General features: G+C 45.7%; 1 protein-coding gene across 5 annotated transcripts in view; it reads left to right on the forward strand.

The window, feature by feature from the left end:
• Nucleotides 1-5,185: 5,185 nt before the first annotated feature.
• FDFT1 (farnesyl-diphosphate farnesyltransferase 1) overlaps nucleotides 5,186-10,879 on the forward strand; it is a 37,519-nt gene continuing 31,825 nt past the window's right edge. For 3 of the 5 annotated variants that reach the window (XR_014142312.1, XM_031023797.2, XM_031023796.2), the window contains exon 1: nucleotides 5,188-5,394. Coding sequence is in view for 4 of the 5 variants with exons in the window: in XM_031023797.2 (XP_030879657.1) it covers nucleotides 5,296-5,394 (99 nt within the window). In the remaining variant the exon portion in view is untranslated. Of the gene's footprint in view, nucleotides 5,395-10,879 lie in introns of all 5 variants that reach the window. The other 2 variants (XM_081810825.1, XM_006729380.3) reach the window with 2 other exon arrangements.

Below are 10,879 nucleotides of genomic sequence, written 5' to 3' on the forward strand. Positions count from 1 at the left end.
TATACACATACATATGTATCCTTAATGTGAATTGACCTTCTAACCCATACAGGATAACAGGAGTGTGGAATGTTAGGCATAAGCTGGGGCAAAGATGGTGTCCAGCGCGTTTCCTCGAAGTCAACATCTGATCAGTACAGTGGGTCCAGAGTACAGGAGGGGAATGGGATGCGAAGGCTCTAGAGACACGAGGGGAGGGCTGGGCACCATGGCCTGCGTGTGGGTCTGCACCCATTGTGATGGGTAGAAAAGGAAAGAGAAAAACGCTGTTGCTGTTGATAAAAGTGCTAGAACCTGGAAACAGCAGTGGGAATGGAAAGGAGGAGGGGTACAAGAGCATCATGGGGTCGGGCTCCTGGGTGACTAGCTGTGCAGACTCGGGGCCAGGATGGGGGGTTGCGGAAGCTGAAGATGGCTCAGGCCCAGCACCCACACTAGAGGAGCCCCACCCAGCTGCTGGTAGGGAAAGTCAGCCAGGAGATGAGCAGGTTCTGTGGGGGAAGGTGATCAGATGTGAGGCATGTTGACCTGGGGGTACCTGTGCGGCACCCCAGCTGGGGAGACAGCATAGTTAGGACATAGGCCTGGCTCTCCACAAATGCAGGCTGGGCTGGGAGGCACAGATTTGGGAGCTTTCCTCATAGTGTGATGGTCAGTTAGAGAAGGTTAACAAGGGCCATCACATGGCATGAGAAAAGATAGCAATCACAGTGGAACCGTAGAGAAAGTCTTGTGTTGAAGGGGCAAGAGCACAAAGAGAAGCCAGTCAATGAAAGATCAAATATAACAGGAGGAAAAAATAAGCTTCAGGTAGAAGCGAATAGGCCATAATACTGGCTTATGCTGAGCTGAAGGAGGAGAATGAGAAGAGGCCTTCGGATTTGTCAGTTGATCAAATTTGCGGTCATGATCACCTCCAGGAGAGCAATTTGTGCAGAGTGGCCACCAGTCCAAAGGGGCTGAGACCTGCATGAGAACTGAGGAAGTAGAAGCGACGAGGGTGGTCTGCCCTTAAGAAGGTTAGTCCAGAAGGAATGAGAAAGAGGAGGTCAGGGAGGAGAGTCACTTATTAAAGGGAGCTATAATGTGAGGATTTGTGTATGAGGAGTTGAGAGGAAACACTAGGAGGGTGAGAGACCTCGCCAGCGCCAGCACTTAAAGCTGACCGGGGCCAGGATCGCGAGAGAAAAATAGATCCAGAGAAAATCCGCCGAAGGTGAGGTCTTGAAATACGAAGGAGGAAGGGGAAGGTTTGTAACAGCTGTTCTGGGAATTTAGAGCCACACTGGAGATCCAGGCTAGATTGCTTCGCCTGCAGACTTTCTCCCGCGGTATCCAGTAGCCGAGGGTCAAAACCGATGAGATGGATGCTGTATTAACCCACAGTTGAAGGTGGTCAGGGTAAGAATGGGAGAAGGCCTGGAGGGTGAGTGAGAAGCCTTACACTTTAAAGATTTTATTATTATTTTTAAATTACAGATACCCAAAGATTCAAGTGATATAAAAGTTTACAGAACAGAACATGGAAGAATAACTCACACCTGCTCTGTCCTCTCAGGAGCAGACTTCTTATTCCTCTGATTTCAGGGACTTACTAAAGTCTGTAGAGCGGGGAAAATAGAGCACCTAGCGGTTGAGATGTAGGGGTTGTTGTCGGCATCATCAGAATTCTAGCCGAAGTACAGGGACTGGGTTCTGTGTGGAAGAAGTGGAGAAGCAGAAACGTGGATCGCAGACTGAAACCACTATGTCTCCCTTCCTAGTGGAAGGTCTCCTCACCGAGACCAACTATGTCTCCCTTCCTAGATTTTATCCATCGTGGCAGGAGGCTCTCAGAAAGTTTCTATTAGTCCCGAAAGCAGGGAGGGAAGGGATGGGCGCTAAGTAGTGTGAATGGGCGCTAGAAGAGAGGTGATGGGGGCGGGGAGGGGGAAGAGTGAGAATTACTCGGATTGTCATTGTGCCTTTTGGACAGAAGGAGAGGCTTTTGCTTAGCAGAGTTGCAGGTGAGGGATGGGATACATAGAAGGAGAGTCCAGGTTTTACTCAGAAGTAAGGAGAGGTGAGATTTGTATTCAACAGATTCTAGGGGAAAGATTTTTTTATCTCCTGATAATTGATATTGTGAAAAACTTGATATTTAATGTTTGGTTTCAGTGGCCCTAGCCATTCAATAAGTATTTCTGACATGCCTCCTAAATGCTGGGTCTGGGAACACAAGGAGAAAAAAAAACACAAGAAAACCCTACACTAATAGAAGGAGGCTGGCTTATTACAAAGAGTGTTAAAAGTGTTTCAGTAGGTTATAGAAAAAATGCTGTGTGAGGGTGGGGAGGACAGAAGTGTGTTCTAAAAGTTCCAGTACAGGGGCGCCTGGGTGGCTCAGTCTGGTTAAGCGTCTGCCACAGGTTAAGGGTCCTGGAATCAAGCCCTGCATGAGGCTCCCTGGTCAGCGGGGAGTCTCCCTCTCCCTCTGTGCTCTCTCTCAAGTAAATAGATGCAACCTTTAAAAAAAAAAGGTTCCAGTACAGTCCCAATTTCAAGTATTGTTATTCCACAAAAAGCAGTGGAGACTTGTTATGTGGCAAGCACTGTGCCAGATGTTATGTTTAGACAGGGTCTCTGACCTTGAGGACTTCAGAGTGAAGAGACGGAAATGGGATCATTGGAATAGACCAAGTTCAGGGCGAGAGCATCCACTGAACATGATGCAAGTACTGAGGTCTGTGGAAATAAAGACTACTGCAATAACAACAAATGAGGCTTTTTATTCAGAGCTTGCTAGAACAAGGGCATCAGCCATTTTCACCTGTCACCTGCATTTGGCAGAGACTCAGGGGCAGGCAGGGGAGTGGACAAGCTTTATAATGAACAAAGGGGAAAGAATCAGGTGTGCTCCAGATTGGAGGAGGCTGGCATGGAGAAGCTGGAAGCAGGCTAACCAGTAGGGGGTATCTTATGTGATTTGCTTATGAAGTATATTTGGCTCTCTGTGGTTGGCCCTGAGTTGAAAGTAGGGGCAAAATAGAGGGACGTTATTGACCTAGTCCTGACTACTCTGGGCCTATTGCTGCAGAGGTTGTGGGTCAGAGTTCTGCTATGGTGTATGGCCTGGCCACTATTTGTATATGCGGTCTCCGACAGGGCACCAAGGTCAGACCCAGGAAGCTGGATTAGGATCCCACTATGTCTCTAATAAACAGCAAAACAATTACATCAGCCATGTCGGTCTCTTTCTCTGATCTGATGCCTCTGGGAGCTCTTTGGGGTCAAACCTCATCTTGCTCATCTTTGGTTTTTTTCAGTGTCTGCCACATTGTTGGTGTTCAACTGTGGCCTGTTTGGGAACTGCTAATGCTCCCAGGGCTGGATCAGGGCTAGAAAGTAGGGTAGTGATAGGATAGAAGGTGGTGAAAATCCAAAAAAAAAAAAAAAGGGGAATGTAGGTGCCAGATGATGGAGTTTTTATTTTATGCCAGAATCCTTAATTTTATCCTGAAAGGCATTTCCTTTAAGAAATTTAAAATTGAAGAATTACAGGCAAGAGAGTAATATAATCAAGTGTGTGTTTTAGATAAATTACTCCAGCTGTCACTTGGGAATGCATGGAGAGAGATGGGAAGTTGCCTTGAAAAATAGCTTGGGAGAGAAGATGGGGCTTAAACCAAGATGGATCAGAGAGGAGAGATTAAGACTAAAGAGGTTTGTTTCTTAGGCTCCGTAGACTTGATGAATGGTTTCAAAGGACGTACGTGTAGGAAGAGAAAGAAGTTAGGGAGGACATCAGGATTTGATAATTAGGCAACTGGGACGCTGTTAGTGCCATTAACCAAAGAAGCACTTTCAATGGGAGAGAGATTTCAGTTATGGACATCATAACTTTAGGGGACATCAAAGAGGAGGAAGAGGAGGTACAGGTCAGTTCAGTAAATATTCATTGTGCCCCTAGTATGTGCCAGGCACTGTTCTAGATGCTTAGGAGTATGTTAGTGAACATAATGAAGATCTGTCCATCATTGAGCTTACGTTCTAGCAAGAAGAAATAGCCATTGAACATCATAAGTAAATTTTGTATTATATTAGCACGTGATAAATACTATGGGAAAAAAACTAGAACAGATGGGAATTAGCAGTGGTGGTGGGTGGGGGACAAGCGCTGTCTGGAATAGTGATCAGCTGCGCCTGGGAGGCTCAGTCGGTTAAAGATCGGACCCTTGATTTCGCCTCAGGTTATGATCTCAGGGTGGGGAAATCCAGCGCGAGTTGCGGGGCGGGGAATTCCCCGCTCAGCCAGGAGTCCACTTCTCTCCCTCTTCGCCCGTTTGCTCGCGCGCTCTCTCAAATTAAAAAACAAACAAAAGTAAAAAAAATACGATGGAGATATAAATTTCCACATCACTCTTTACACAGTGGTAGAAACGCTTCAGATCCATTTTGGGGACAAAGTGGGGTCCAAAACATTTTAAAGAGGTCCTAGAGTTGAAATTCTAGGAGTGAGTAACATCACCCAGAGGGAAGTGAAGAGCTCTGAGGGTTGTGAAGCGGGAATAGGAAGGGTGTTACTGCTGGACGAGGTGCCCGGTGTTCTGTGGGGCTGTAAGTGCCACGGATGGCTTTTGCTCTCTTGTGTTGACGATAACCGCGGACAGACCATTCGATGGTCGGGGGCCCACCCGCCTTTTAAAGGGTCCGCAGCCTCGCGCAGATACGGCACAGGAGGTGCGCGTCACTGAAGAGCTAGTCTGGCCGGCAGGACAAACACGACTACACACGTGGAGGGATTACTGACAAAATCGTAGCGAACTCTCGCCTGCTGGTCTCTCACCAAAAGGCTACGCACACCTGGGCCAGGACCCACTGCACCCATGTTGCAGCATCCCAACTCGGGTCTGGGTTCGGGATCCAACCTCTGCATAGGAGAGGCGGAGGAAAAGGCCCACCCCCGTAGAAGCACCAATCCCGCTCGCCCGCCCCTTTCTCTTCTCCAATTAGCTTAGAGGGTACGGTCGTCACGCCAGCCTCATCCTACCGCCAATTGGCCGGCGTCTTCCTGGTGCGAGCGGTCCTAGCCAATCAGAGCCCGTCAGTCCACCCTGCGAGCCCAAGAGAAGAGGCGCGAGAGCCAGAGACCCGTTGAGGTGGGCGGGGAAGTGGGCGTGGCGCCCCGCTCTGGGCCCGCCTCTGCTCCGCCCCAGCCGTCGCGCCTCCTGGGTTTAATCCTTCGCAGAGTGCCGGCCGGTGTCCTCCAGAGGTGTGTTGGAATTCAGCGCCGAGCCCCAGCAGCCCTCCGCCAGCATGGAGTTTGTGAAGTGCTTGGGGCGCCCCGAGGAGTTCTACAACCTCCTGCGCTTCCAGATGGGGGGCCGGCGGAAGGTGATACCCAAGATGGACCAGGTGGGCCGAGTATCCTTGCATCCCGGCTGGGGCGGGGCGGCTGCGCTCGGTGCTCGGGCCTACGTCCTGGCCGTCAGGGCCCACAATCGAGGGCGAGGGGCGCGGCGAGCGGGTGCCAAACGGCTTTGGCGCCCTCCTTCTCTCGGGGTAGCAGACCCGCACCCCTTCTGGCGGCCCCACCCGCCCAGCCTGGTTCCGCTTTCCTTACCCCAAATCCGGCCCAGCTGGCCGACGTCCCTTCGGCCGGCCTCCTCTTCCCTCCCCCACCCTCCCTCAGGGGCTTAAAATGGTTCTGTTCTTCCAAGACATTGGTTGTCAGGTAGTTTTTCTTTATATTTCTTTCTGTCTTTGAGCATTGATGTTTATCGGTGTCTTAATAAAGTGGTTGCAAATTTGAGATTATATGGGTAGATTAAGTGGGAGAGGCGTGGGAGAGGATTTCATGGAGGGAATGAACTATGCAAATATGGCCACAATACCTTTTCTGGAATGAAACCTTGCTCATCTTTCCAGTGTTCAGTTACACTTTTTCCAAAAGCTTCCCTCAGAGTCCTGCAGTCTGATCAATCCCTATTTCTCAGTGCTTCTCGGTTTTTTTAGAACACATATTTACTCTTCCAAGTTCTTATTAGTTATCTGTATGTCTGTCGATTAGCAACATTGTTGGTCGCCTGAAGGCTAAACTTGGTTTTATTTACTTATATTTCATCTGCCTCATTCTTGTATCCTTTGCTAAATGAATGCTTCCAAAGGTATTCATTACAACAAGAAAATTATTCTTAAGTGATTATTGAATGAATAGACATATTCAGCCGAATTCATGGGTTATATCAAAACTTTTAAATTCTTTTTCCAACGGGAACATCACAAGGACTATTCTTTGTTTACATGTACTCTTAATTGGTGTCCTTTATTAAACCATTTTGATTTCCCATCAGAAAAAAATTCTCTTTCCCTCATAACTCAGGATCCCTCTCATCCTTCAAGGTCTAGCTTCAGTGCCCCCTCTGTTCACCATTCAGCGGACATTTTTGGACACCTATTCTATGCTAGGTGTTATGCTGGGTGCACCATGGCAGGATGGCATGTATAGACAAATAAGACCTACAAAGAGCTCACCATCTTGTCAGGTCAATAAAACATTACCAGATTATTCATAGAAAATTCAGGTAGACACCATAACAAGTTACCTGTGAAACTCCTTCCACCATTTTCTCTGGTACTACTTTGTAACAGTCCCATAGTCTTGTATTGTGGTTATTTGTGTATTGGTTTTATGATCCCCCAAATCCCTTTCAGATTTAAGATTTAATATTTGATTCTGGATTTTAAAGCTATACGGACATAGGAACCTTGTTTGATGTCCCCTTAGTGAATTAATGAATAAAAGGTAGGTGCACTACCCTCAAGAAACCTCTAGCTTTTTAAACAAGCTAAACTTAAGTAACTGTGGCAGAATATAGTAAATGCCATAAGGAAATTTACAGAAGGGAAAACTCACTTCTGGCTGGGTTAGGGGATTCATCTTTTGGGGGATGCCTGAAGGAATTACAACTTCACATGGCTCCTGTGCCTTGCTCAATAGATGTTTAATTAGAGATTCTTACTAAGAGTTTTTGGAGCTTTTCTGAAATTATTTGCAAGTATTTATGTTATTTCACGTTTGTGTGTTTTGTGAGGAGAACAGTGTCCGCTGTCATCATATTCTTCCAGGGATCTGCGACCTAAAACAGATAGTCACTGCTTTATAATCCAGTTTGTACAGTCTTCTGAACACCTCCTGTGACAGGTAGTTACCCCTGGAGACTTGCCCACTCCATCCCCAGACAGTTTTGGATTTTAGGAAGCATTACCTTACAGTAAGCTAACCTTTTTTCACTCTGTTCTCTCCCTTGAACCAGAGTCTAATCCTTGTTGTGTAATACAGCACTTGACATATTTTAAGAGAACTCTCATATTCTGAGAATACTGATATTCAAGCCAAATGTTCTATCTTCTTCCTTTAGTTATCATTATCTGTTACTCTTTCCAGATCATTTACCTAACCTGGCATCTCTCCTTTTAAAGTCTAGTGTTCAAAGTTGAACAGTACTCTTTCATTGTGGTCTGGTCATTTCTGAACTTTAAATTCCTCTCTTATGGATGCTGTATTTCTATGTAACATAGTTTAAGACTGCTTCCACTTTAAAAAATATATTTTAATTATAAAATATTTCAAGCGAATAGAAAAATATTGAAAATACTGTAACCAATTTGTGTCTCTTTCCAAGATTAGATGTATAGCGTTTGCTATATTTGCTTCATCTTTTTTTTTCTTAAGAAATAAAATGGCCGGGGCGCCTGAGTGGCTCAGTCGTTAAGCGTCTGCCTTCCGCTCAGGTCATGATCCCAGGGTTCTGGGCTGGAGCCCCGCATAGCGCTCCCTGCTCAGCGGGAAGCCTGCTTCTTCCTCTCCCACTCCCCCTGCCTGTGTTCCCTCTCTCGCTGTCTCTCTGTCAAATAAATAAATAAATAAATAAATAAATCTTTAAAAAAAAAAAAAGAAAATGGCCATGTACAAATAAAGTCCTTTTTCCCAACCCACTTCCCCACCACATCAGTGTTCCTTATCTTTTTTAGGTAGTCTCATCATGCTGTGGGCTTAGAAGTGTAGTCAGTCAGATTCCTAATTGCACTTGTTCAGGATGATTTCTTCCATTCTGATACCCTGCTGAGAGACTTTTTAAACCTAGATCTTTACCTTTTAGATAAATGGTATCATAATAATGGCTAACATTTATTGAGCTCTTAGTATGTGCCAAACACTGTTTTATATACCTCCTTACATCTATTATTTAAACCTCCCGGTAACCTTATAAGGAAGGTACTATTATTTTTCCTGTTTTGTAGATGTAGAACAGAGGCATAGAGAGGCTAATTAATTGCCTGAGGCCCAGTTATTCAGGGGCAGAGCCTGTCTTTGACCCTGGCTCTCTGATTCAGAGCTCACTGTCTTACCCCCACCGTGCTGCTCATCATTCACGTGATGGACCAGACCACACTGAAAGAGTGCTGTCCAACTTTGAACACTAGACTTTAAAAGGAGAGACGCCAGGTTGGTAAATGATTAAGCGGAAGAAACACATTAAGCAGAGGATTGTCCAGATTCAGCTAAAAATTGACACATTTCGTGTAATGGATACAGAATGGAAAATGCTCACCCTGAATATGTTCACAGTCTTCGTGGAGAATAGGTGTCCAAAAGTCAAATAACCTAGGAAGTGCCAAGTAATCTTTTTTTTTTAAAGATTTTTTTTTTATTTATTTGACAGAGAGAGATACACAGCGAGAGAGAGAGAACACAAGCAGGGGGAGTGGGAGAGGGAGAAGCAGGCTTCCCGCAGAGCAGGGAGCCCAATGTGGGGCTCGATCCCAGGACTCTGGGATCATGACCTGAGCCGAAGGCTTAACGACTGAGCCACCCAGGTGCCACCCGGAAGTGCCAAGTAATCTTAAGTACATTTTGATTTAAGGAAATTTTAGCGAAATGAGAAATGTCTTCAAGCAAAAAGTTTTTAGAAAACACAGGAAAAGTGCTTTGTAAGGTATTAGATTTAATTTAGTGGGGAGGCTCCTCAGTTGAAAAAGCTACTGTGAGCCAAGTTATAGAGGACTGAGCATGACCTGTATGGAGTGATGAGAAAACCAACCTGAAATTGACAAATACGAGCTAGAAATATGAAGTTCATTAAGGGCGCGTGGGAGTCCGAAAGCTGAGCTCTCATCAGTGAAGCATGTAATGGTTAAGAGCAGAACAAGGACATGATGAAAGCAACATTTTTGGAACACGAATTTGGCAAGTGAGTGGGATTAGGAAGAAATTATATTGTGAGTTAGACTAATAAAGGTAATAATGATAACAACCATGTCCTAGTAACAATAGACAGCACTTAATTGAGTTTTTATGTTCGCCAGGCACTATGCTAAGCTCTTCAAGTCTGTTATCTCCAGTGTATCAGTTAACTTTCATTGAGTAACAAATCCTCCCAAAACGGAGTGCCTTAATTCTGGAGATTGGATGTACAACAATGTGAATGTATTTAACACTACTGAACTGCATACTTAAAAGCAGTTAAAATGGGGTGCCTGGATGGCTCAGTCGGTTAAGAGTCTGCCTTCTGCTCAGGTCATGATCCCAGGGTCCTGGGATCAAGTCCTGCATCGGGCTCCCTGCTTGGCGGGGAGCCTGCTTTTGCCTCTGCCTCCTGCTCTCTCCCTGACAAATAAATAAAATCTTAAAAAAAAAAAAGTGGTTAAAATGGTAAATTTTATGTTATGTATATTTTTCCACAATTAAAAAAAAAAAAAAGCAATTCAGTGACTTAAAATACCAGCAACTTGAGTTCTCAGTTCCCTGGGAGAGCTGGGGAGTTCTAGTGGTCTGGGCCAGTTTGGCTGATTTCTTCTGGGCTTGCTCAGCTGGCCGGCTGGGTTGTGGCTGGACAGTCTGGTGTTTGGCAGACTGTAGGCTGGAGCGTCAAGGGAAGACCGGGCCATGTGTCTCAAAATCCTCAGGCTAGCCCTGGGGTTCCACATGGCAGCTGGAGTTTCCAAGCCTCTGCTTGAATCACATTTGCTGCCAAATTGTCGGCCAAAAAAAGTCACAAGGGAACCCAGATTCAGGGAGCCAGAGAGAGAGACCCCATCCCTTGATGGAAAGAGCCACAAACTTTTGTGGCCCTTTTGTAACTCATCACACTTCGTCAATCTTGACAACAACCCTAAAGTTCTTTTACAGATTAGCAAACAGCGGCATAAAATAATCGGATAACTTGTTCAGGCAGTGGTTCCAGGGTGCCCACCCAGGCTAGGCTGACAACCTCCACGCTCCTGGTTTGGAGGCTGCCTGCAAGGAAGAGCTCAGGTTTGACTGGCCCCAGACAGCTGATCAGATCCCATCTCCATCACACATGCTCCTGGCACATCGCAGACACTCCATAATTCCTAGTTCCTTTCTTCCCTTCCCAACCTGGTGTGTATTAGCTTCCTTCCTTCTTTCCTTTCTTTAGCGAATATGTGACCACCAATTGCATGGCGATACTGTCCTAGGTGCTGGAGATACAAGAGTGAAGAAGACAGGCAAAGACCGTGCTTTTATGAACCTTACTTACATTCTAAAGGAAGACAGAATGAAAAAAAGCAAGTTCAATTGCCCCAGAGCAACATGACTTTGAACTGTGTGGATTTACTTATACGTGGATTTTTTCCGATAAATACAGTACAGTACTGTAAATGTATTTTTCTTTTCTCAAGCTTACTTTATTGTAAGAATACAGTATATAACATACAAAACACTATGTGTTAATCAACTGTTGATGTTATCAGTAAGGCTTCTGGTCATAGCAGGCTATGAGTAGTTAAGTTTTGGGGGAGTCGGGCGCCTGGGTGGCTCAGTTGGTTAAGCGACTGCCTTCGGCTCAGGTCATGATCCTGGAGTCCCTGGATC

The sequence above is a fragment of the Leptonychotes weddellii genome, chromosome 2 (genome assembly GCF_054177405.1).
Source record: "Leptonychotes weddellii isolate Sample4059 chromosome 2, ASM5417740v2, whole genome shotgun sequence".
Lineage (NCBI taxonomy): Eukaryota > Metazoa > Chordata > Mammalia > Carnivora > Phocidae > Leptonychotes > Leptonychotes weddellii.